The 26840-nt window shown below is 39.2% G+C and overlaps 1 protein-coding gene across 1 annotated transcript in view; it reads left to right on the forward strand.

Annotated features, from left to right (window-relative positions):
* The first annotated feature begins 2092 nt into the window (after window positions 1-2092).
* Window positions 2093-26840, forward strand: part of LOC109570021 (NXPE family member 2) — a 38948-nt gene continuing 14200 nt past the window's right edge. Inside the window, exons 1-2 of the mRNA XM_019975849.2 lie at window positions 2093-2248; window positions 3280-3385. Coding sequence (XP_019831408.2) covers window positions 2223-2248; window positions 3280-3385 — 132 coding nt within the window. The 5' untranslated portion in view covers window positions 2093-2222. The remainder of the gene's footprint in view (window positions 2249-3279; window positions 3386-26840) is intronic.

Genomic DNA, 26840 nt, shown 5'->3' on the forward strand with positions numbered 1-26840 from the left:
ACTGGATGTTTATGTTTATGAGGTCAAGGCCGCCTCTCCCACCAGAGTGCTGGCAACACGCTGACACATTGTCATAGTTTCCTGAGTGTGTGCCAGGGGAGTTTTTCTGCATTTAGCTCAAATTTCTCTGTGAATGTATTCCAAAAGCAGACTAGAAGGGAATTTAAGCTTCCAGGACTTCTGGATGTGAGTGAAAAAGACCCCACTAAGGGGGTAAGATTCCTTGGCCATCTTTTCTTTTTATGCCAGTGTTGCATTTCCCTTGGGGTATGCTAAAGTTTAAATTGACAAAATTGTCTAAGTTATTTTCCAATTAAATATTTTTAATCCCCCCTCACCCACCAAATCATTGAGTAAAATTAACACTATAGGAAAAGTGTACTTTTGAAGTATATAAGTACCCTCTTCGCCTCGAATGTGGCTTCATACCATCCCTGCCATTGAGCAAAGTAATTTTAATTTGAGAAGCAAAAGCCAAGGCTTTGTTATATCAACCAAAAATAGTTCTCCTTCATTACACTTCTTTCCTTTCAAATTGGTCTCTGTGATGTGGAGACACACGCTGAACCCACCACACCCATTCCTGTGGAGTGCGGGCTTGCACAAGTCCAGGGCTGGGAGCTCTAGCCTCAGCTCAGAGGCTAGCCTCAGTTAGCCTCACCTCAGCTCTAACTGCAGCTCAGTTGCTGACGCGGTGACCTCAGGCCAGTTTTGTAGATCCTCTCTGTGTCTCAGGGTGGTAGTAACTATCCCAACTAGCTCAGCAACTCTTATATAAACAAAATGAGTTAATTACATATTTTAGGGGTACAAAGCATTTGTCTGTTTACTATGCTATTATCTAAGGGACTGTGGGAATTATGCTGTGGCTCGGAGCATACATTTATCATCAAAAATTTAGGGAGCCAAGTGTTTTCACTTATTTCTACATGAGAGAAGGCTGTTAGGGTTTACTTTAAGAATCCTGGATGCACTATTATCATTGTCAGAATTTGAGTAGTACAAGGCAATAGACAGAAATATGCCTTAGAAGGGGCAGGGAAGGATTGGCAGGATCTAGATCTCTTTTCTTTCAATATATTCCTTTAGAAATTATCTACTCAATCTCTGTGCCAGTCTCCTACATGCTGTGATCACAGTCCTGATAGCCATACAGTTATATGTATAGATTAATACAGATGCAAACACACAAATGTTATGTGTACATCATAGTATGTATGTGAAATAAACATATGTCTATCTATATATGGGCTTCCCTGGTGGTTCACTGGTAAAGAATCCACCTGCAAACGCAGGAGACCTGGGTTCAACTCCTGGCTTGGGAAGATCTTTTGGAGAAGGAAATGGCAAGCCACTCTAGTATTCTTGTCCAGGAAATCCATGGACAGAGGATCCTGATGGGCTACAGTCCATAGGGTTGCAGAGTCAGACATGACTTAGTGCCTAAAGAACAACACCTATATACACATCTCTACCTAGATATTCATCTCTGTAGTTATCGTTATGCAAGTGTGCATGCATACTCAGTCGCTCAGACGTGTCTGAATCTTTGCCAATAGAATTTTAGCATGGAGTCCATTCTATGGGCTCTGTCCATAGAATTTTCTCTTTTGGATGCTCCCCTATCCTGTTACAGAGGCAGGCTACGGTGTGATTAAGACCTATGCCTCCTCCTTTTACAGCCTGAGATTTAATCTAGATCATCATTGTTGGATTGCTCAATCGATGTAGTTGCTTAGAGCAAGGGGAAGACTTTACAAAGAATACAACCTGAATGTTGAGAAGAACCAGTCAAATCAAATCTTAGTCATTCAGCAACTGTGGTCAAAGGCTATTTTCCTTCTTTCCAGTTTTTCAGATACTTCTGTTATTGTGTAAGTAACTAATTCCACGTGACAGGGAAATGAGGGCATAAGCAAGGGAAATTCATTATGTAAATACGTAAAAAGTGTAAGACTGCAGTAAGAGGTGACCATGGGCTGGGATTAGATGTGTCTGTTTTCTAAAATGAATTTCCTCCTCCTCCTGGCTTCTTTCTCTGGCTCTGTGAAGTGAGCAGGGGCAGGGCTGTGATCCTATGAGTCACACTTGAGCCACCAATGGCATTTCAGCTTTTGATCAATGAAGCTTATAGGCAAAGTCCAGTCCCGAAATAAACGCAAAGACTGCTTTATCTGAAGAAAGTCTGGACGGCTGTAATTCCTGTGAGAGAATATGAGAATATGATGGAGAAGACATTCATTCATAGGTACTGTCCAACTCTTATTTGTAGGTATAATGGCAGAAACAGGAGGGAGAACCATAGACCCATCAGGGATTTTCAAATGGTGCCACCCCGTAGGGGATGAAAATGAGTTTTATTGGGGCATGAAAAAAATACTTTTAAAATGAAATAGTCACATAGAATAAATATAATAACTAGAAAATATCATAGTACAATGGATGCAGTACAAATAAGCATTGTTTATGAAACTTGTGATATGTGTGTGTATACATGTGTGTGTGTGCCCTGAAATGAGATTTAATATGATCTTACTGTGTGTCTCAGGCAAAAGAAGTTTGGGAAGTGTTGCCATAATTTAGCTCTTTGCCACATACTTTTGGCATTCTATGTTTGCAAAACAAACTAAAATTCTGGCCACTCAACAGTGACCTTCTCTAAAGAATATACTCTTGCCCTTTATGGCAATGTTTCTAAACTACTTCAACATGAGGCGATTAAAAACCTGAGGTGGAATAAGCTGCCTAAGAAAGCAAAAGGGAGATTTAGAAGGAAGCCTCACCTGCTTCAGGGAGACAGGATACCAGATAATGCATATATGCGTGTGTGTGTGCGTGCATGCGTGTGTGTGTGTGTGTGTGTGTGTGTGTGAGAGAGAGAGATTTAGAGACCAGAATTCATTAGAGGGCATCAGAAAAAAAAACCTGTTTCTTAGGGTAAACAGCTGTAAAACCTCACTACACCTGCTGCTGCTGCTGCAACAACTGCTAAGCCATTAATGTGAGATCCCTGATATGACTCAAATGAAAAATTCATCTGAGAGTTAGGAACCAGGAGTTCTATCCTGCTTCACCTAGTTCAGTTCTTTTCTTTGGGGAGGACAGTTGTTTCTGATTTCTAATAGAACCTACGATGGAACATCCTGGAAACCCAGAAAAGGGCAGCTGTCTAGAACATAAGCTATTCTGGAAAAGTACTGAGGAGGAAGCTAGGTATGCAGAGCAATGTCATGTTTATTTGATTCAACATGTGACTGTTTTTCCTGTCCTCTCTTATAGGCTCCTCGCTTTGTTTCCAAATGCCATAGCTCATAAATTACTGCTGATGTGGATGTTCATATTAGCTTTCTGGGTCATTTCCTTCTCTCTCAAAGACCATACAAAGGTAGGTATTGTTTCCTTTTTCAGCATTTCAGAAAAGGTCACAATGGAATGTTGGAATGTTCACTGGGATTAACGCAAGAATTAAATGTTAAAAGCATGTAATCTTAGCAATAGATGTGGGTGAGAGGATCCTTTTTTTTTTTTTTTTTTTTTTACTTTACAATATTGTATTGGTTCTGCCACACATCAACGTGAATCCACCACGGGCGTACACGTGTTCCCCATCCTGAACCCACCCCCCGCCACCTCCCTCCCTGTACCATCTCAAGGTCATCCTTTGTTAAGCAGTAATTCCTTTAACAATATGCATTCTATTATTCTTATTTTTTGAGTGACAGGTAGATTGCAGCCTCTATGTAGTGTTTGGCACTGCTAACCATTCTGCCTAAGCATTTTCTCCAACCTTGGCCTCTGAGCCTCCAATCCAATTATCTCCATGTCAGTCCTTGCCTTTTTCAGTTTTTTTTCCCCCCAATTCTTTACATCAGTTCAGTTCAGTCACTCAGTTGTGTCCGACTCTTTCCAATCCCATGAATCACAGCACGCCAGACCTCCTTGTCCATCACCAACTCCCAGAATTCATCCAAACTCATGTGCATCGAGTCGGTGATGCCATCCAGCCATCTCATCCTCTGTCGTCCCCTTTTCCTCCTGCCCACAATCCCTCCCAGCCTCAGGGTCTTTTCCAATGAATCAACTCTTCACATGAGGTGGCCAAAGTACTGGAGTTTCAGCTTTAGCATCATTCCTTCCAAAGAACACCCAGGACTGATCTCCTTTAGAATGGACTGGTTGGATCTCCTTGCAGTCCAAGGGACTCAAAAGTCTTCTCCAACACCACAGTTCAAAAGCATCAATTCTTCAGCGCTCAGCTTTCTTCACAGTCCAACTCTCATATCCATATGTGACTACTGGAAAAACCATAGCCTTGCCTAGATGGACCTTTGTTAGCAAAGTAATGTCTCTGCTTTTGAATATGACATCTAGATTGGTCATAACTTTCCTTCCAAGGAGTAAGCGTCTTTTAATTTCATGGCTGCAGTCACCATCTGCAGTGATTTTGGAGCCCCAAAAATAAAATCTGACATTGTTTCCACTGTTTCCCTATCTATTTCCCATGAAGTGATGGGACCAGATGCCATGGTTTTAGTTTTCTGAATGTTGAGCTTTAAGCCAATTTTTTCACTCTCCTCTTTCACTTTCTTCAAGAGGCTTTTGAGTTCCTCTTCACTTTCTGCCATAAGGGTGGTGTCATCTGCATATCTGAGGTTATTGATATTTCTCCTGGCAACCTTGATTCCAGCTTGTGCTTCTTCCAGCCCAGCGTTTCTCATGATGTACTCTGCATATAAGTTAAATAAGCAGGGTGATAATATACAGCTTTGACGTACTCTTTTTCCTATTTGAAACCAGTCTGTTGTTCCATGTCCAGTTCTAACTGTTGCTTCCTGACTTGCATATAGGTTTCTCAAGAGGAAGGTCAGGTGATCTGGTATTCCCATCTCTTTCAGAGTTTTCCTCAGTTTATTATGATCCACACAGTCAAAGGCTTTGGCATAGTTAATAAAGCAGAAATAGATGTTTTTTGGAACTCTCTTGCTTTTTCGATGATCCAGTGGATGTTGGCAATTTGATCTCTGGTCCCTCGGCCTTATCTAAATTCCAGCTTGAACATCTGGAAGTTCACGGTTCACATATTGCTGAAGCCTGGCTTGGAGAATTTTGAGCATTACTTTACTAGCGTGTGAGATGAGTGCAATTGTGCGGTAGTTTGAACATTCTTTGGCATTGCCTTTCTTTGGGATTGGAATGAAAACTGACCTTTTCTAGTCCTGTGGCCACTGCTGAGTTTTCCAAATTTGCTGGCATATTGAGTGTAGCACTTTCACATCATTTTTCAGGATTTGAAATAGCTCAACTGGAATTCCTTACCTCCACTAGCTTTGTTCATAGTGATGCTTTTAAGGCCACTTGACTTCACATTCCAGGATGTCTGGCTCTAGGTAAGTGATCACATCGTCATGATTATCTGGGTCGTGAAGATCTTTTTTGTACAGTTCTTCTATGTATTCTTGCCATCTCTTCTTAATATCTTCTGCTTCTGTTAAGTCCATACCATTTCTGTCCTTTATTGAGCCTATCTTTGCATGAAATGTTCCCTTGGTATCTCTAATTTTCTTGAAGAGGTCTCTAGTCTTTCCCATTCTATTGTTTTCCTCTATTTCTTTGCACTGATTGCTGAGGAAGGCTTTCTTATCTATCCTTGCTATTCTTTGGAACTCTGCATTCAGATGTTTATATTTTTTCTTTTCTCCTTTGCTTTTCACTTCTCTTCTTTTCACAGCTATTTGTAAGGCCTCCTCAGACAGCCATTTTCTTTTTTGCATTTCTTTTCCATGGGGATGGTCTTGATCCCTGTCTTCTGTACAATGTCACGAACCTCTGTCCGTAGTTCTTCAGGTACTCTGTCTATCAGATCTAGTCCCTTAAACCTATTTCTCACTTCCACTGTATAATCATAAGGGATTTGATTTAGGTCATACCTGAATGACCTACTTTACTTTTCCCTACTTTCTTCAATTTCAGTCTGAATTTGGCAATAAGGAGTTCATGATCTGAGCCACAGTCAGCTCCCAGTCTTGTTTTTGCTGACTGTATAGAGCTTCTCCATCTTTGGCTGCAAAGAACATAATCAATCTGATTTCGGTGTTGACCATCTGGTGATATCCATATGTAGAATCTTCTCTTGTGTTGTTGGAAGAGGGTGTTTACTATGACCAGTGCGTTCTCTTGGCAAAAGTCTGTTATCCTTTGCCCTGCTTCATTCCGTACTCCAAGGCCAAATTTGCCTGTTACTCCAGGTGTTTCTTGACTTCCTACTTTTGCATTCCAGTCCCCTATAATGAAAAGGACATCTTTTTTGGATGTTAGTTCTAAAAGGTCTTGTAGGTCTTCACAGAACCGTTCAACTTCAGGTTTTTCAGCCTTACTGCTTGGGGCATAGGCTTGGATCATCATGATATTGAATGGTTTGCCTTGGAAATGAACAGAGATCATTCTGTTGTTTTTGAGATTGCATCCAAATACTGCATTTCAGACTCTTTTGTTGAGCATGATGGCCACTCCATTTCTTCTGAGGGATTCCTGCCTGCAGTAGTAGATATAATGGTCATCTGAGTTAAATTCACCCGTTCCAGTCCATTTAGCCACTGATTCCTAGAATGTCGACATTCACTCTTGTCATCTCTTGTTTGACCACTTCCAATTTGCCTTGACTCATGGACCTAACATTCCAGGTTCCTATGCAATATTGCTCTTTACAGCATTGGACCTTGCTTCTATCACCAGTCACATTCACAACTGGGTATTGTTTTTGCTTTGGCTCCATCCCTTCATTCTTTCTGGAGTTATTTCTCCATTGATATCCAGTAGCATATTGGGCACCTACTGACCTGGGGAGTTCCTCTTTCAGTATCCTATCATTTTGCCTTTTCATACTGTTCATGGGGTTCTCAAGGCAAGAATACTGAAGTGGTTTGCCATTCCCTTCTCCAGTGGACCACATTCTGTCAGACCTCTCCACCATGACCCCTCCGTCTTGAGTGGCCCCAGACGGCACGGCTTGGTTTCATTGAGTTAGACAAGGCTGTGGTCTGTGTGATTAGATTGGCTAGTTTTCTGTGAGTATGGTTTCAGGTCTGCCCTCTGATGCCCTCTTGCAAAACCTACCGTCTTACTTGGGTTTCTCTTACCTTGGACGTGGGGTGTCTCTTCATAGCTGCTCTTTACTTTGGATGATGTTGCCCCTCCTGACCTTGAACGTGGAGTAGTTCCTCTCGGCCCTCCTACACGCACACAGCCTGGCACTCTCGGTCGCCACCCCTGACCTTGGGCGTGGGGTAGCTCCTCTCCGCGGCACTTCTGCGTGGTCTGTTGCAATTCTTTACATAGTTCAGTTCATGTTTCTTGATTTTCCTTTTCCTCAGTCTTTTTAAGAACTGATTTTGCTTTACTTTTTCCTCTTCTCAACCATTCAGTACAAATCTGATCTTTCAAAAATTCTGTTTTCATCATCTTCTTGTCCTGATCAAAAACTTTCACCAATGGCTTTCAGAGGGTAGTGCTGAAGAGATCAACTCCTTAACCATTCAAGCGTCTTCTAAATTTGAGCCGAGCTTCTTTTCAAAGTTATCTATTCCACCTTGGTCTAATACAGACCCTCACCTCCAAATGAGAAGGACCACAAATCTAGGACGTTCAGACAATGATGGAAACTGGTAAACTGTAGAGCTCTCAAACCACAGCTCAGAAACTTCCTCTCTGTGAACCCTGTCTGTAAATATGTGTCTTCTAGATTTCTTCCATCTCTCTGTGAACCCTCTCTGTAAATATGTGTCTTCTAGATTTCTTCCATCAATCTTCTTCTTGTTCATGCTTGTACTCTTTAATTCATATGCTCAGGTCCCATCCACAAATATTTGTGTTTCTTAAAGTGAGGCCTGGACAATCTACACTGAAATGCCCATGTTTGTGCATGTGTGTGTAAAATGCAGATTCCTGAGCCCTACTCCAAAGTTGCTAAAAACAAATCTCTGGACTTGAGCCTAAAATGAAGTTTTGAAAAATCTAATCAGAAAAGATACAAGTACACCAATGTTCATAACAGCACTGTCTACAACAGCCAAGACATGGAAGCAACCGAAGTGTCCATCAACAGAGGAATGGATAAAGAAGATGTGGAATACATACTCAGTGGGATATTACCCAGCCATATAAAAGAATGAAATAATGCCATTTGCAGCAACATGGATGGAGCTAGAGTTTATCATACTAAGTTCACTTCAGCAAGTCAGAGAAAGACAAATGTTGTATGATATCACTTATTTGTGGAATATAATAAATGATACAAGTGAGGTTATTTTCAGAACAGAAATAGACTCACAGACTTGGAAAACAATCTTATGGTTACTAAAGGGAAAGTAGGGATGGGGGAGGGGTAAATTAGGAGTTTAGGATTAACAGATACACACTACTGTATACAAAATAGAGGGACCTTGGTGATCCAGTGGTTCAGACTCTGATTCCACAACAGGGAACTGATTTCTGCTTGGGGAGCTAAAGATAGCACATGCTGTGCAGCACAGCCCCCCCGCCAAATAGAAAAACAGCAGGACCTACTATATAGAACAGGGAACTTTATTCAATATCTTGTAATAACCTATAATGAAAAAGAATCTGAAAAAGAATATATATATATATATATATATAAATAAATAAATAAATGAATAACTTTACTTTAGACCAGAAGACAACTGTACCCCAATAAAAATGAACAGAATGATAAAGTTTCAACAAGTCCCCCAGCTGATTCTCACACTCACTGAAGTTTGAGAATCACTGCCTTTGTATTTCCAGATCTGAGATCTTTTCTGTGCCTCACTCTTGAATTCATTCCTTGGTTATCTGCACCTCAGTTTCACTAGTGTTACCAACACAGAGAAAAGCACACAGAGGTTATCTTCTTCCTTGCCTCCCTCCTTGGCAAAACAGAATCATATGGAAACAAATTCTCTGTGCTTTCTCCTATGTCTCCTGTGTTGCCTCAGCCCATTAGTCAACTAAACCAATTCTCTCTGCACAAGCAATCAGTCACGAATCTCCTAAATTCTACCTCCTGTTTCTCTTGTATCTATCCTTTTATCTCCATCCCCAGAGTCTTGATTTAGTCAAGTCCTTTGTCATTTCTCATCTATGGTGTTGAAATAGTCCCCTCATTAATTTCCCTGCCTCCAGTCTCAGCCTGATCCAATCATTCATTCAACAAACCTTTGTTGGGTATAGATTGTGTGTCAGGGCTGAACTGGGTATTAGGGATACAGAAATATAGGACATAATCTTTGTGTTCAAGATCCTGAGATTGTATTTCTAAAAGAAAAATGCCATGCTCCCAACTTCAGGGGAAACATGGCGGGGTTCAGACTTCCTGGCTCAGTGTCTTAGTCAGGGTTTTTTATGAAAGGATTTAGGACCTTTCATAAAAAAGGATCTAGGTATTCTTGCACTGGCCAATTCCTCTGCTTATTCTTCCTCCAAGTTTTCATGTAGCTAGTGCTCTGCCTTCAGGTCTTTGCTCAAATGTCATCTTTATTTAGCACTAGAAATGACCCCCACCCCACCACTTAGCATTTCCCTTACTCTGACTTTAAAAAATAACGATAATACTTTTCACTTTCTAAAATACTATATAATTTATTTATTTACTCTGTTCATTGATTATTGTCTCTCTTGGCCTGCTGTAAGGTGACCTCCATAAGAGAAGGATTTTTATCATTATTTATTTGTTGGTATATCCCAAGTGCCCAGAACAGTTGTTGGCACATAGTAGGTGCTTAACAAATAAATTTCTTTAAATTACAAAATGAGGACTGCTCAGTGGTCTTGGTGAGATATAATGGTGACCTGAAATAAGGTATAACAATGAGGATGGAAAAAAGTCAAGGAATTTGAGTTAGAATTGACAGGAATAAATTGACTGTGGGGCAAGGGTGAGGATGTGGAATTAAGTAGGAATTATTCCAGATAACAACTGCCCAGCTGGTGATGCCATTCGTTGAAGTATAGAATAGAGTAAGAGAAATAGTTTTGGAAGAAAAAAGACAAGTTTAGATATGAACAGTCTATGTTGGAGGTGCTTTTAGGTCATCTAAAGGGAGAAGTTGCTTCAGTAGACTTGAATATACAAAGCTGAAGCTAAGAAAGATGTTGTTTAGAAAAATGGATTTAGTGGCACCCCACTCCAGTACTCTTGCCTGGCAAATCCCATGGATGGAGGAGCCTGGTAGGCTGCAGTCCATGGGGTCGCTAAGAATCAGACACGACTGAGCAACTTCACTTTCACTTTTCACTTTCATGCTTTGGAGAAGGAAATGGCAACCCACTGCAGTGCTCTTGCCTGGAGAATCCCAGGGACGGGGGAGCCTGATGGGCTGCTGTCTATGGGGTCGCACAGAGTTGGACATGATTGAAGCGACTTAGCAGCAGCAGCAGAATATAAATGGCAGCTTAGCTTATTGATGTGGGTGACAATTCCTTGGGTGAGCTACAGAGTGAAAAGGAAAGGGCCTACTATACAGCACAAGAAACTCTACTCAGTACTCTGTAATGGTCTATATGGGAAAAGAACCTAAGAAACAGTTCAGTTCAGTTCAGTCGCTCAGTCATGTCCGACTCTTTGCAACCCCATGAACCGCAGCATGCCAGGCCTCCCTGTCCATCACCAACTCCCGGAGTTTACCCAAACTCATGTCCATTGAGTCGGTGATGCCATCCAGCCATCTCATCCTTTGTCGTCCCCTTCTCCTCCCGCCCTCAATCTTTCCCAGCATCAGGGTCTTTTCAAATGAGTCAGCTCTGGATATATGTATATGTATAACTGATTCACTTTGCTGTACACCTGAAACTAACACAATGTAAATCTACTATACCACAATACAAATTTAAGAAAAGAAAAAAAAAAATGTTGCTAAAGCTATTGCCCCAAGGAACAAAAAGAGCACTGGTCTGTGAAGTGAGTGGGAGGAGAGAAAGAGACTGACAAGAACTCCCGAGAAGTTTAACTGGGTAGGTTTAGGGAATAAGCAAAAGTTTTAGTATAGCAGTTCTTTGTATAATATGGGAGATACGTGAATACATTTAAATTCCTATGGAAAGAAGTTAACAGAAGTAAATAGGAAGTAGAGGAAAAAAATGTGGGGAAAAAAAATTAAGTAGGGAAGGGTAACAGAAAGTTGAATTGCTATATGACTACTTAAAAAAATTTATTTGGATTAAAATTTTTTTTAATTAATTAATTTATTTTTGGCTGTACTGGGTTTTTGTTACTGTGTGGGCTTTTCTCTGTCTGAGGTGAGCGGTGGCTGCTCTCTAGTTGCAGTACATGGGCTTCTCATCATGGTGGCTTCTCTTCTTGCTGAGCATGGGCTCTGGGACATGTGGATTTCAGGGCTCAGTAGCTGCAGGTCCCTGGGCTCTAGGGCACAGGCTTAGTTGTGGCGCATGGGCTAAGCTGCCCTGCGGCATGTGGGATCTTCCTGGAACAGGGATCAAACATGTCTCCTGCATTGGCGGGTGGATTCTTTACCACTGAGCCACCAGGGAAGCACTGGATCTTTTTTTTTAAAATAAGAATTAAAAAAAAAAATTTATTTATTTGGCTGTACCAAGTCTTCGTTGTGGTATGCAGGATCTTGGATTTAGTTCCCTGACCAGGAATCGAACCCACGCCCCTGCATTGGGAGAAAGGAGTCTTAGCCTCTAGACCACCAGGAAGTCCCTGACGACTTTTTTAGATTTTTAAAGTTTAGGAACAAAAAAATTCAGTTATTGGAGGAGTTGCCTCCTGGATGTTGAGGGCTGCTTGGAGGTTATCAGGATTTTTAATGATGAAGACTATATAAGCCAATTTCTTCAAAATTTTCAGTCAATGAGTTGAATAGAAGCTACCAATCATTAGAACATGATGGATGATAGGAGGATTATGTAGTGATATTAGTGAAATTTGGTTAGACATATCTTAGAAGACTCTAAAATCTTTCAGAAGATCTTAGAGTCTTCTGAAAAATACAGTATATATTAGGGCCTATATATGGGAAATATAAATGCATTTAAATTAAGTATTTATATTTAATATGCATTTGTATTTACTCTATATTTATCTCTAATATACACTTGAAAAAAAATATATATCCTTAATATTTATATTTGAAATAAGTATCTTTGAAACAGGTTGTCAAAGGAATGAGGCAACTGGGTAGGAGAAATTGAGTGCTGAATCCTGATCCCCGCCCTACTACTACTATCTATCTTAAAGAGACATTCCCCTTTCTATGACTCATTTTAAGGGTCAGGCACAAAATTGTTTCCCCTAGCTCATATTTATGGCTCATATATTATGTGATTTCACTACACAATATTCTTCAAACAATGGAGGAAGGGAGAATAAAGGATAATGGATTAAGAAGGGGTGGGAATGGGAGGGACTTGTGTGACTAAAAAGGGCTATATGAAGGAGGCAGATGGTGATGGAAATATTCTGTATCTTGATTATCTGAGTGTTAGTCTCTCAGTCATGTCCTACTCTTTGTGACCCTATGACTGTAGCCTGACAGGCTCCTCTGTCCATCAATTCTCCAGGCAAGAATACTGGAGTTGTTAGCCATTCCCTTCTCCAGGGGATCTTCCTGACCTGGGATCCAACCTAGGTCTCCTGTATTGCAGGCAGGTTCTTTAATATCTGAGCCACCAGGGGAGCCCCATCTTGATTATATTCAGTGTCAATATGCTGGTTGTGACATTTTACTACAGTTTTACAAGGTGCTATTGTTGAAACTGGGTAAAGGATACATGAGGTCTCTCTGTTATTCTTATTTTTTTGTATTTACTTTATTCTATTGTTATTTTTATATATGTGTGAATTTACAGTTGTCTAAAAATAGTTTTTGTTCGCTCACTGCTATACTACTGTTCAGATTAAACATCTCATTGCAACCTGAATCTTGCCCGAAGTGCATATCCCTTAAGAGTAGATCCTCATGAGGTACTTAGATTGCCTTTATCAGTTATTGTTGTTGTTTAGTAGCTAAGATGTGCCCAGTTCTTTGTGAGTCCATGGACGGTAGCCCCCCAAGGCTCCTTTGTCCGTGGGATTTCCCAGGCAAAAATGCTGGAGTGCCATTTTCCTACTCCAGGAGATGTCCCAGACTCAGGGATCAAACCCACGTCTCCTGCCTGTCAGGCAGATTCTTTACCACTGAGCCACCTGGGCCTTGTTCAAATGCTCCTGCCTGATTCAGGTGCTACAGGAGTTATAGGGAAACATGTTAAGTTTCTCATGCAGGCTACGAAACCTTCTTCTTGCCCCATTTGCCTGGCTGAAGGGCCAAAAGTAGGGATTCCATAGAGTGGGCAGAGAAGACAAAGCTCAAAAGGGTTATCCCACAAAGCGGAGGTTAGCCCGTGTCACTCTTACCCTAAATAGCATGCTAAAGGCTTGGGGGAATTGAACTACAGGCTGGACATTGCCCAGGTCCCAGGGTGGCCACTGGATGTTAGATGCATGGGACAGATTCAAACAGTACAGGCAAAGGCTTACAGAACTGAACAGACCTTGAAACTAGGGCTTGTAAAAAGTAGGTTGGAAGTTATGGGTTTACCCTAACTAGGTTTGATTGCCTGGTTAAAAAAAAAATCAACATTATCTTTAGGGTTTAACAAGACCCGAACCTCATAGCACAATAGTTAAAATATCCAGTATCTGAGCCAAAACGATTTAGCATATGAGGAACCCGGAAAACTGTAACTTTCAGGAGAATAAGCAAAGTTACTAACTCTTAGACACATAGCTGTTGAAGTCATCAAAAACTTTAAGACAGTAGTTATAACTGTATTATAACCACTGCTGTGACATATTATCACCAACTTGGTGGCTTACACCATACAAATGTATTTTATGTTAGGTTTCTTGAGGTCAAAATTCCAGAATGAGGTTCAACTGGGCTAAAGTCAAGGTGTTGACAGTATGTACACCTTTCTGGACACTCTGTGGGAGAGTACATGCCCTTGCCTTTTCTAGCTTCTAGAATTTGTCTGCTTTTCTTGGCTCCTCCATCAGTGAAAGCCAGCAACTTTGGGCCAAGTTCTTCTTAGCCGGCTGTCTGGTCCTCCCTCCTTTGCCTTCCTCCTTTTTTTTTTTTTTTTTCCCCTGTTTTACTTTTGAGGACCCTTGTTACATTTGGCCCACCTAGGTAATTCAATATAATGCAGTATTCCCTATTTTAAGGTCAGCTGATTAGCAACTTTAATTGCATCTTTGATTTTAATCTTGAGATGCAATCATCCTGGGTGGACCCTAAAGCCCATGACAAGTGTCCTTTTAAAAGAGAAGAAGGGAGAGGATGCACAAGGGGAAGGTGAATCTGATGGCAGAGATGGCAGTGATGCTTCTGTAGGCCAAGAATACCAAGGACTGCCAGCATCCACCAGAAGCTAGGAGAGAGGCATGGAGTATACGCTCCTTCAGAACCCCCAGAAGGAATCGTATCTGTTGACATCTTGATTTTAGAATTCTGGCCTTCATAACTGTGAGAGAATACATTTATGTTGTTTTAAGCCACCAAATTAGTGACAATTTGTAATGGCAGCCCTAGGAATCTAAAACAGTCAGCAAAAATATAGAAGAACTAAAGAATACAATTAACTGAATCTGTTTGACATTTACAGAACATTTCACCCAGCAATAGCAGAATATATATTTTCAGTGCACATAAAACATTCACCAAGATAGAACATATCTAAAGTCATAAAATAAACCTTAATAGACTTTAAAGTGACTGAAATTACACAAAGTTTGTTCTCTGACCATAATGAAATTATACTGGAAATCAGTAACAGAACAATAACTGGTAAATCTCTCAGCATTTGGAAATTAAGTGACACAATTCTCCATAATCCATGAATCAAAGAATAAGCTTCAAGGGACATGAGAGAACATTTTGAACTAAACAAAAATGGCAATATAACATTAATATTTGTTGTGTTTCCAGTACAGCTAAGGTAGTAGAGTGAAATTTATAAGTGAAAGAAGAGCAATGCAGGAGTCAACAACTATACTTTTGAATTTGTTCTTTTTTTCTTTCATGTATAACTCATTTATAAATTAAGTGGTTATTTTAAAAAAGAAGAAAGGTACAAAATCAATAATCTAATTTCCACCTTAAAGAACAAGAAGAGAAAGCAGAAATAAGGAAATAATGAATATTACAGTAGAAATCATTAAAATTGGAAACAAATACAATGGAGAAAATCAATAGAACAAAAGTTGGTTCTTTAAAATGATTAATAGAATTGATCAAACTTTAGCCAAACTGATATTGAAAAAAGAAAGAGTAGGTATAAATAACCAATATTAGCATTGGCAAAAGAGACATTATTAAGGAAATTACAGACATTAAAGATAATAATGGAAAACCACAAGCTACTCTATGAATGTAAATTTGGCAACTTAGATAAAATGGATGAATACCTTAATGACATAAACTACCAAAAGTCACCAAGAATAAATAGATGTTCTGAATAGTTAAAACTCTTCCAAAATAGAAACATCTAGGCCCAGATAGTCATTTTACATGGTAAAATTCTATCACATACTTAAAAAATAAAGAACACTAATTTTACGCAGTCTCTTTTTCTAAAGGATAGAAGAGAAAGGAAAATCCCTAAATTATGTTATTAGGCCAACATTATACTGATGCCCAAAGAGTACAAGGAAATAAAATAACAGACCAATATGCTTTATGAACATAGGCGCAAACATCCTCAACAAAATATTAACAAATCAAACCTAGCAATATAGAACAAGACTAATAGACCATAACTAACTGGATTTTATCCCAGGAATACAATTGCTGGTTTAATGTTTTTAAAAATCAATCAAAATATTCAACCATGTCAACAGGCTACAGAAGAAAAAAATACTTGATCATATCAATTTATACAGAAAACATTTGATAAGATTCACATGTCATTTATGACAAAACCTTTAGCAAGCTAGGAATGAAAGAGAACCTCTTTAACCCATTAAAGTACATCCATAGCAAATATAGAGCTAACATAATTCTTAATGGTGAAAAGGATTCTTAATCCCCGAGACTGTAAAGAAGGCAAGGATGTCCATTTTCACCACTTCTGTTTAACATCATACTGGAAGGGCTGGCCATTGTAGCAAGAGAAGAAAGAGGAAGTAAAGCACATACACTGGAAATGAGGGGATAAAACCGAACCTATTTGCTCTATTTGTCCCAGGTGACTTGATCGGCCACATAGAAAATCCTGAAGAGCCGACAAAAATGCTCCCAGAACTATTACGTAATTTTATCAAGGTCATAGGCTATAAGGGTAACACAAAATTCAGTTTTTTTCTGTACACCATAATTTTAGCAGTGAAAAATCAGATATAAAAACCCACATAATGCTATTTCAGTTCAGTTCAGTCGCTCAGTCGTGTCAGACTCTTTGTGACCCCATGAACCGCAGCACGCCAGGCCTCCCTGTCCATCGCCAACTCCTGGAGTCCACCCAAACCACGTCCATTGAGTCGGGATGCCATCCAACCATCTCATCCTCTGTCGTCCCTTTCTCCTCCTGCCTTCAATCTTTCCCAGCATCAGGGTCTTTTCAAATGAGTCAGCTCTTTGCATCAGGTGGCCAAAGTATTAGTTTCAGCTTCAGCATCAGTCCCTCCAATGAATATTCCGGACTGATCTCCTTTAGGATGGACTGGTTGGATCTCCTTGCAGTCCAAGGGACTCTCAAGAGTCTTCTCCAACACCACAGTTCAAAAGCATCAATCTACATAATGCCATTTACAAGCGATTAAAAAATGAAATCCTGAGATAAAATCCCAACCAAATAAGGCAGAATTTATAGTCTGAAACTTTAAAATACTGAAAAAAATATTATATACATAAAAATGTTCATACAGTGTTGAACACATACAGTGTTCATGGATTGGAAGACTCAATATAACTGTCATCAAACTATAGATTTAACATGATTTGAAACAAAATCTTCACAGGAATTTTTGTTGATCTAGATAAGATAATTCTAAAATTTATACGGAAAAGCAAAGGAAGTAGCACAGACAAAGCAAGTTTTAAAAAGAAGAATAGAGTTGGAAGCCACACTAAAATAATTCAAGACTCATTATAAAGATACAGTAGTTGACACAGTACAGAATTAATGAAGGAATAGACACAAAGGTGAGTAAAACAGAATAGAAAGTCCAGGAATGTAGCCACACAAATAAGGTGACCTGACTTTTGAGGAATGTAGAAAGGAAGTTCAATGGAAAAATGATAGTTTTATAATGTGGTTAGAATCATCAGCCATCTGTATGGTAATAAAATGAATATCAACCTAAACCTCACAAATTATACAAAAATTAACTCAAGTGGATCATAAAGTGTTAAACCCATAAAAGTTTTAAGGAAGCAAATTATCTTAACCTCCTGTGGTTAGTCAGATTTCTTAGATACAATGCTAAAAACATGATCCATAAAATTAAAAAAATAATAATATGGGACTTCATCAAAGTTAAAACATTTTTCTTTCCAAAAGATACTGTTGAGAGAATGAAATGACAAGGAAAGGAATGGGAGAAAATATTTGCAAATTATACATTCAACAAAGCACTTGTATCTATAAAATACAGTGAACACTTGATTAACATGAGTTTGAACAGCACAGGTCCACTTACATGTGGATTGTTTTCAACAATAAACATGCCAGTTCTACAGGATCTGCCGCTGATTGAATCCATGGATGTGGAATCAAGTGTATGGAGGAGTTGCATTTACTGTTTGTAAATGACTATGAGTTATACTTCTAGTATACCTGACACATAGTGTAAGTAGAGCTGACTGTAAGTTATACTCGGATTTTTGACTGTGTGGAGAGTTGGTCCCCCAACCTCCACATTGTCCATGGGACAATTGTATAAAAAGAACTCTCAAAATTCAACAGTAAGAAAGCAAATAATTCAATTAAAAATTAGGCCCCCAAACTTGAATAGATCCTTCACCAAAAAGATATAATGGATGGCAAGTAAGCAAAATAAAAATATATAATCCATGTGATTTGGCACTAAAGACATCCAAATTAAAACTCTGATGAGCTGATCCTATGTACCTACTAGAATGGCAAAAAAAAAAAAATACAAAAAATGAAAACTCTGCAATTTCAACTGCTGGTAAAGACATGGCACTTTCATTGCTGGTGAGAATGTCAAAAATACACATGTTCTAGAAAACAATTTGGTTGTTTCTGGTAAAGTTAAAGATGCACTTACCATACACCTTTATAATTCCTACTCTTAGGTATTTTTTTGTGGGGCAGGTCTCTCAATTGTAGAACTCTCAACTGGGCCAGTAATTATTTGTTGTTGGGGGCTGTCCTGTGCATTGTCAGAAGACACACCTTGACCTCTACCCACTAGATGTTAGCAGCAACATTTCAGCCTCCTCACCCCCCAACACTGCTTCAGTTGTGACAATGTCCCTCAGAGACATTCAGAAAAGCACCATGAAAAAGATGCTCAGCATCACTAATTAGCTGAGAAATGCAAATCAAAACTATGAGTTATTACCCCACACTGATCAGAAAGGCCATCACCAATAAAACCATGAATAAACACAACTTGACCCTGAGTAATCAATGGAAAGTCCACTCTGGAAGTCCCAAGAAGAGTTAGTTCCAATTCTTCAAAATCTTCCACAATACCTTTATCATTTATTAGCCTAGACTCTTCTTTTATTTAGTTGTTATTGGGATCTTTACATCATAAGAACTATTGGATATTTGTTTTTGTAAAGAAATCAGGAAGCATGATTGCATAGTTAAAATTAATGAAGACCATTGATGAAAGTGATAGAGGAGAGTGAAAAAGTTGGCTTAAAGCTCAATATTCAGAAAATGAAGATCATGGCATCTGGTCCCATCACTTCATGGGAAATAGATGGGGAAACAGTGTCAGACTTTATTTCTTTTTGGCTCCAAAATCACTGCAGATGGTGACTGCAGCCATGAAATTAAAAGATGCTTACTCCTTGGAAGGAAAGTTATGACCAACCTAGATATCATATTGAAAAGCAGAGACATTACTTTGCCAACAAAGGTCCGTCTAGTCAAGGCTATGGTTTTTCCTGTGGTCATGTATGGATGTGAGAGTTGGACTGTGAAGAAGGCTGAGCACCGAAGAATTGATGCTTTTGAACTGTGGTTGTTGGAGAAGACTCTTGAGAGTCCCTTGGACTGCCAGGAGATCCAACCAGTCCATTCTGAAGATCAGCCCTGGGATTTCTTTGGAAAGAATGATGCTAAAGCTGAAACTCCAGTACTTTGGCCACCTCATGCGAAGAGTTGACTCATTGGAAAAGACTCTGATGCTGGGAGGGATTGGGGGCAGGAGGAGAAGGGGACGACAGAGGATGAGATGGCTGGATGGCATCACTGACTCAATGGACGTGAGTCTCAGTGAACTCCAGGAGTTGGTGATGGACAGGGAGGCCTGGCGTGCTGCGATTCATGGGGGTGCAAAGAGTTGGACACGACTGAGCGACTGAACTGAACTGATTGTCAGAAAGAAGGAAACCAAGATGGCTGATTCTCCTTATTAGTTTGTTCCCCTGAGCTCCTCCAAGTCCTTTAAATATTTAGGTTAGACTTTTTGGTTTTTTTTCTTTTCTTTTTTGACACTAATTGCCTTCTTGACTCAAAGAATTGTTCTTTTTTTTTTTTTGTAATAACTTTATATATTTATTTATTTTTTGGGGTTGTTTTTATTTTTATTTTTATTTTTTTTTAATTTTATTAATAATTCAATGCCATTCTCCCAAATCTTCCAACCCTCTCCCTCTCCCACAGAGTCCATAAGACTGTTCTATACATCAGTGTCTCTTTTGCTGTCTCGTATACAGGGTTATCGTTACCATCTTTCTAAATTCCATATATATGTGTTAGTATACTGTATTGGTGTTTTTCCTTCTGGCTTACTTCACTCTGTATAATAGGCTCCAGTTTCATCCACCTCATTAGAACTGATTCAAATGTATTCTTTTTAATGGCTGAGTAATACTCCATTGTGTATAGGTACCATAGCTTTCTTATCCATTCATCTGCTGATGGACATCTAGGTTGCTTCCATGTCCTGGCTATTATAAACAGTGCTGCGATGAACATTGGGGTACACGTGTCTCTTTCCCTTCTGGTTTCCTCAGTGTGTATGCCCAGCAGTGGGATTGCTGGAACATAAGGCAGTTCTATTTCCAGGTTTTTAAGGAATCTCCACACTGTTCTCCATAGTGGCTGTACTAGTTTGCATTCCCACCAACAGTGTAAGAGGGTTCCCTTTTCTCCACACCCTCTCCAGCATTTATTATTTGTAGACTTTTGGATCGCAGCCATTCTGACTGGTGTGAAATGGTACCTCATAGTGGTTTTGATTTGCATTTCTCTGATAATGAGTGATGTTGAGCATCTTTTCATGTGTTTGTTAGCCCTCTGTATGTCTTCTTTGGAGAAATGTCTATTTAGATCTTTGGCCCATTTTTTGATTGGGTCATTTATTTTTCTGGAGTTGAGCTGTAGGAGTTGCTTGTATATTTTTGAGATTAGTTGTTTGTCAGTTGCTTCATTTGCTATTATTTTCTCCCATTCTGAAGGCTGTCTTTTCACCTTGCTAATAGTTTCCTTTGATGTGCAGAAGCTTTTAAGTTTAATTAGGTCCCATTTGTTTATTTTTGCTTTTATTTCCGATATTCTGGGAGGTGGGTCATAGAGGATCCTGCTGTGATGTATGTCAGAGAGTGTTTTGCCTATGTTCTCCTCTAGGAGTTTTATAGTTTCTGGTCTTACGTTGAGATCTTTAATCCATTTTGAGTTTATTTTTGTATATGGTGTTAGAAAGTGTTCTAGTTTCATTCTTTTACAAGTGGTTGACCAGATTTCCCAGCACCGCTTGTTAAAGAGATTGTCTTTAATCCATTGTATATTCTTGCCTCCTTTGTCAAAGATAAGGTGTCCATATGTGCGTGGATTTATCTCTGGGCTTTCTATTTTGTTCCATTGATCTATATTTCTGTCTTTGTGCCAGTACCATACTGTCCTGATAACTGTGGCTTTGTAGTAGAGCCTGAAGTCATGTAGGTTGATTCCTCCAGTTCCATTTTTCTTTCTCAAGATCGCTTTGGCTATTCGAGGTTTTTTGTATTTCCATACAAATTGTGAAATTATTTGTTCTAGCTCTGTGAAGAATACTGTTGGTAGCTTGATAGGGATTGCATTGAATCTATAAATTGCTTTGGGTAGTATACTCATTTTCACAGTATTGATTCTTCCAATCCATGAACATGGTATATTTCTCCATCTATTAGTGTCCTCTTTGATTTCTTTCACCAGTGTTTTATAGTTTTCTATATATAGGTCTTTAGTTTCTTTAGGTAGATATATTCCTAAGTATTTTATTCTTTTCGTTGCAATGGTGAATGGAATTGTTTCCTTAATTTCTCTTTCTGTTTTCTCATTATTAGTGTATAGGAATGCAAGGGATTTCTGTGTGTTGATTTTGTATCCTGCAACTTTACTATAATCATTGATTAGTTCTAGTAATTTTCTAGTGGAGTCTTTAGGGTTTTCTATGTAGAGGATCATGTCATCTGCAAATAGTGAGAGTTTTACTTCTTCTTTTCCAATTTGGATTCCTTTTATTTCTTTTTCTGCTCTGATTGCTGTGGCCAAAACTTCCAAAACTATGTTGAATAGTAATGGTGAAAGTGGGCACCCTTGTCTTGTTCCTGACTTTAGAGGAAATGCTTTCAATTTTTCACCATTGAGGATAATGTTTGCTGTGGGTTTGTCATATATAGCTTTTATTATGTTGAGGTATGTTCCTTCTATTCCTGCTTTCTGGAGAGTTTTTATCATAAATGGGTGTTGAATTTTGTCAAAGGCTTTCTCTGCATCTATTGAGATAATCATATGGTTTTTATTTTTCAATTTGTTAATGTGGTGTATTACATTGATTGATTTGCGGATATTGAAGAATCCTTGCATCCCTGGGATAAAGCCCACTTGGTCATGGTGTATGATCTTTTTAATGTGTTGTTGGATTCGGATTGCTAGAATTTTGTTAAGGATTTTTGCATCTATGTTCATCAGTGATATTGGCCTGTAGTTTTCTTTTTTTGTGGGATCTTTGTCAGGTTTTGGTATTAGGGTGATGGTGGCCTCATAGAATGAGTTTGGAAGTTTACCTTCCTCTGCAATTTTCTGGAAGAGTTTGAGCAGGATAGGTGTTAGCTCTTCTCTAAATTTTTGGTAGAATTCAGCTGTGAAGCCATCTGGACCGGGGCTTTTGTTTGCTGGAAGATTTTTGATTACAGTTTCAATTTCCGTGCTTGTGATGGGTCTGTTAAGGTTTTCTATTTCTTCCTGGTCGAGTTTTGGAAAGTTGTACTTTTCTAAGAATTTGTCCATTTCTTCCTCGTTGTCCATTTTATTGGCATATAATTGCTGATAGTAGTCTCTTATGATCCTTTGTATTTCTGTGTTGTCTGTTGTGATCTCTCCATTTTCGTTTCTAATTTTATTGATTTGATTTTTCTCCCTTTGTTTCTTGATGAGTCTGGCTAATGGTTTGTCAATTTTATTTATCCTTTCAAAGAACCAGCTTTTGGCTTTGTTGATTTTTGCTATGGTCTCTTTTGTTTCTTTTGCATTTATTTCTGCTCTAATTTTTAAGATTTCTTTCCTTCTACTAACCCTGGGGTTCTTCATTTCTTCCTTTTCTAGTTGTTTTAGGTGTAGAGTTAGGTTATTTATTTGACTTTTTTCTTGTTTCTTGAGGTGTGCCTGTATTGCTATGAACTTTCCCCTTAGGACTGCTTTTACTGTGTCCCACAGGTTTTGGGTTGTTGTGTTTTCATTTTCATTCGTTTCTATGCAAATTTTGATTTCTTTTTTGATTTCTTTTGTGATTTGTTGGTTATTCAGCAGCGTGTTGTTCAGCCTCCATATGTTGGAATTCTTAATAGTTTTTCTCCTGTAATTGAGATCTAATCTTACTGCATTGTGGTCAGAAAAGATGCTTGGAATGATTTCTATTTTTTGGAGTTTACCAAGGCTAGCTTTATGGCCCAGGATGTGATCTATCCTGGAGAAGGTTCCATGTGCGCTTGAGAAAAAGGTGAAATTCATTGTTTTGGGATGAAATGTCCTATAGATATCAATTAGGTCTAACTGGTCTATTGTACTGTTTAAAGTTTGTGTTTCCTTGTTAATTTTCTGTTTAGTTGATCTATCCATAGGTGTGAGTGGGGTATTAAAGTCTCCCACTATTATTGTGTTATTATTAATTTCTCCTTTCATACTTGTTAGCAATTGTCTTACATACTGCGGTGCTCCCGTGTTGGGTGCATATATATTTATAATTGTTATATCTTCTTCTTGGATTGATCCTTTGATCATTATGTAGTGACCTTCTTTGTCTCTTTTCACAGCCTTTGTTTTAAAGTCTATTTTATCTGATATGAGTATTGCTACTCCTGCTTTCTTTTGGTCCCTATTTGCATGGAAAATCTTTTTCCAACCCTTCACTTTCAGTCTGTATGTGTCCCCTGTTTTGAGGTGGGTCTCCTGTAGACAACATATGTAGGGGTCTTGTTTTTGTATCCATTCAGCCAGTCTTTGTCTTTTGGTTGGGGCATTCAACCCATTTACGTTTAAGGTAATTACTGATAAGTATGATCCCATTGCCATTTACTTTATTGTTTGGGGTTCGAATTTATACACCATTTTTGTGTTTCCTGTCTAGAGAATATCCTTTAGTATTTGTTGGAGAGCTGGTTTGGTGGTGCAGAATTCTCTCAGCTTTTGCTTGTCTGAAAAGCTTTTGATTTCTCCTTCATACTTGAATGAAATCCTTGCTGGGTACAATAATCTGGGCTGTAGGTTATTTTCTTTCATCACTTTAAGTATGTCTTGCCATTCCCTCCTGGCTTGAAGAGTTTCTATTGAAAGATCAGCTGTTATCCTTATGGGAATTCCCTTGTGTGTTATTTGTTGTTTTTCCCTTGCTGCTTTTAATATTTGTTCTTTGTGTTTGATCTTTGTTAATTTGATTAATATGTGTCTTGGGGTGTTTCGCCTTGGGTTTATCCTGTTTGGGATTCTCTGGGTTTCTTGGACTTGGGTGATTATTTCCTTCCCCAGTTTAGGGAAGTTTTCAACTATTTCCTCAAGTATTTTCTCATGGTCTTTCTTTTTGTCTTCTTCTTCTGGAACCCCTATGATTCGAATGTTGTAGCGTTTAATATTGTCCTGGAGGTCTCTGAGATTGTCCTCATTTCTTTTAATTCGTTTTTCTTTTATTCTCTCTGATTCATTTATTTCTACCATTCTATCTTCTAATTCACTAATCCTATCTTCTGCCTCTGTTATTCTACTATTTGCTGCCTCCAGAGTGTTTTTAATTTCATTTATTGCATTATTCATTATATATTGACTCTTTTTTATTTCTTCTAGGTCCTTGTTAAACCTTTCTTGTATCTTCTCAATCCTTGTCTCCAAGCTATTTATCTGTGATTCCATTTTAATTTCAAGATTTTGGATCAATTTCACTATCATTATTTGGAATTCTTTATCAGGTAGTTTCCCTATCTCTTCCTCTTTTGTTTGGTTTGGTGGGCATTTATCCTGTTCCTTTATCTGCTGGCTATTCCTCTGTCTCTTCATCTTGTTTAAATTGCTGAGTTTGGGGTGTCCTTTCTGTATTCTGGCAGTTTGTGAAGTTCTCTTTATTGTGGCTTTTCCTCGCTGTGTGTGGGTTTGTACAGGTGGCTTGTCAAGGTTTCCTGGTTAGGGAAGCTTGTGTCGGTGTTCTGATGGGTGTAGCTGTATTTCTTCTCTTTGTTCAGTTGCGCTATGGGGAGGGAGGGAGGGATGCTGCAAACAAATAACACTGGCATGCGCTTGCACTGCCTCAGCCACACTGAGTCTGCCCCCGCTCACGGCGCGTGTAGCCTCCATGCCCACACTGCTCGGGCTCTAGGTTGTTCTGCTGGGAACAATCCGAGGCTGGCTCTGGGTTGCATGTACCTCCCAGGTCCAAGCCGCTCAGGTTCAGGCACTCGGGTAGTCCTCAGAGGCGCAGACTCAGTTGGGCCTGAGTTTTGTTGCTCTTCCCAGGTCCGAGCAGCTCAAGTGATGAGGTGTTTGGCGAGCGCCAGTGCTGCGACTTATCGCCTCCCCGCCACTTGGTTATCTGGGTGTAAAACCGGCGTACCTTCTCAGGCAGATGTGAACCGTCCAGACCCCCAAGAAGTTTTAGTTAGCAAAGAAGCCTGCTTACAGGTTTATAGATAATGTCTCTCTGGGGCTGCGATTGCCCCCTTCCGGCTCTGGCTGCCTATCACCGGAGGGGGAAGGTCTGCAGCCAGCTATCTCTGTTCAATTCTTTGTTCCGTGCGCAGGCCTGGCGGTGTCTTAGGTTGGGGCTGGCTTTTCGCTTGGTAGATATCCCACAGTCTGGTTTGCTAGCCCAAATTATTTCGCTCAGATAGCGCTCAGGGTATTCAGGCCAGATTCTTACTCTAAGCGATGCAGCCCGCGCTGCGTCTCCCTGCCCAGCCCCAGCTTGCTAATGGCGCGTGCAGGTGTCTGCGCTGCTTCTCCGCTGGGGGAGTTACCGTAGGACTCGCAATCTTCGAGTTTTAATTGTTTATTTATTTTTTCTCCCTGTTATGTTGCCCTCTGTGCTTCCAAAGCTCGGCACAGATTCGGCAGTGAGAAGGTTTCCTGGTGTTTGGAAACTTCTCTCTTTTTAAGACTCCCTTCCCGGGACTCCGTCCCTCCCTCTTTTGTCTCTTTTTTTGTCTTTTATATTTTTTCCTACCTCCTTTTGAAGAGTTGGATTGCTTTTCTGGGTGCCTGATGTCCTCTGCCGGCATTCAGAAGTTGTTTTGTGGAATTTACTCGACGTTTAAATGCTCTTTTGATGAATTTGTGGGGGAGAAAGTGTTCTCCCCGTCCTACTCCTCCGCCATCTTGGCTCCTCCCCCCTCCAAAGAATTGTTCTTGATGAAAGGTTAATGGTTCTGGACTTATGGCCACAGTTTAGAGACAGGTAGTAAAGACAGTCCTTTTCTGTAAAGATAAAAATCTCAGTGCAAGAAATAGCTCTCCTTAAAAAGCCTTTTTTTCTTTTTTCTATCTGGTAACCTTCCTCTTATCTTTTGAGAACTATATGTCATCAGCTCTGTGAAGCCATTCATTCTTCAAGAGGGCAAAAAATTTTATTGGGGTATAACTCATATAACATACTACTCACTCATTTAAAATATATAATTCAATACTTTGGGGTTACAATTGGTTTTATAATTATTAATTGTAAAAACTGTGATCAAATATAACATAAAACTTTATTTTAACAATTTTAATGTTATAACACAATGACATTAATAATATTTATAATATTGTGTAACCATCACCACTGTCTATTTCTAAAACATTTTTATTACTCCAAATAGAAACTCTGTGACCACTAAACCCCAATTCCCATTTCCCCCTCAGAAAGCCATTTTTAGCAGTCTGGGGCCAAGTTTGCAACAATCTCTTTGAAATGCCCTTGCAGTTCTACTTAACATGTCTTTCAAATTATTCTTTTTTTAATAATAAGTTTGTATATTCATTCTTTTCACTAGGTTGGTTTTTCTGGATATACAATCATATCCTCTCATAATTAGTCAGAAATAATTAATTAAATTAAAATTATTATTATTGAGATCAGTAAAGGCTAAGAATATCTATACCATAAGAACCAGTAGACAGAAATCAACACAATATTGTAT

This window comes from Bos indicus, chromosome 15 (assembly GCF_029378745.1).
Source record: "Bos indicus isolate NIAB-ARS_2022 breed Sahiwal x Tharparkar chromosome 15, NIAB-ARS_B.indTharparkar_mat_pri_1.0, whole genome shotgun sequence".
Taxonomy (NCBI): Eukaryota; Metazoa; Chordata; class Mammalia; order Artiodactyla; family Bovidae; genus Bos; species Bos indicus.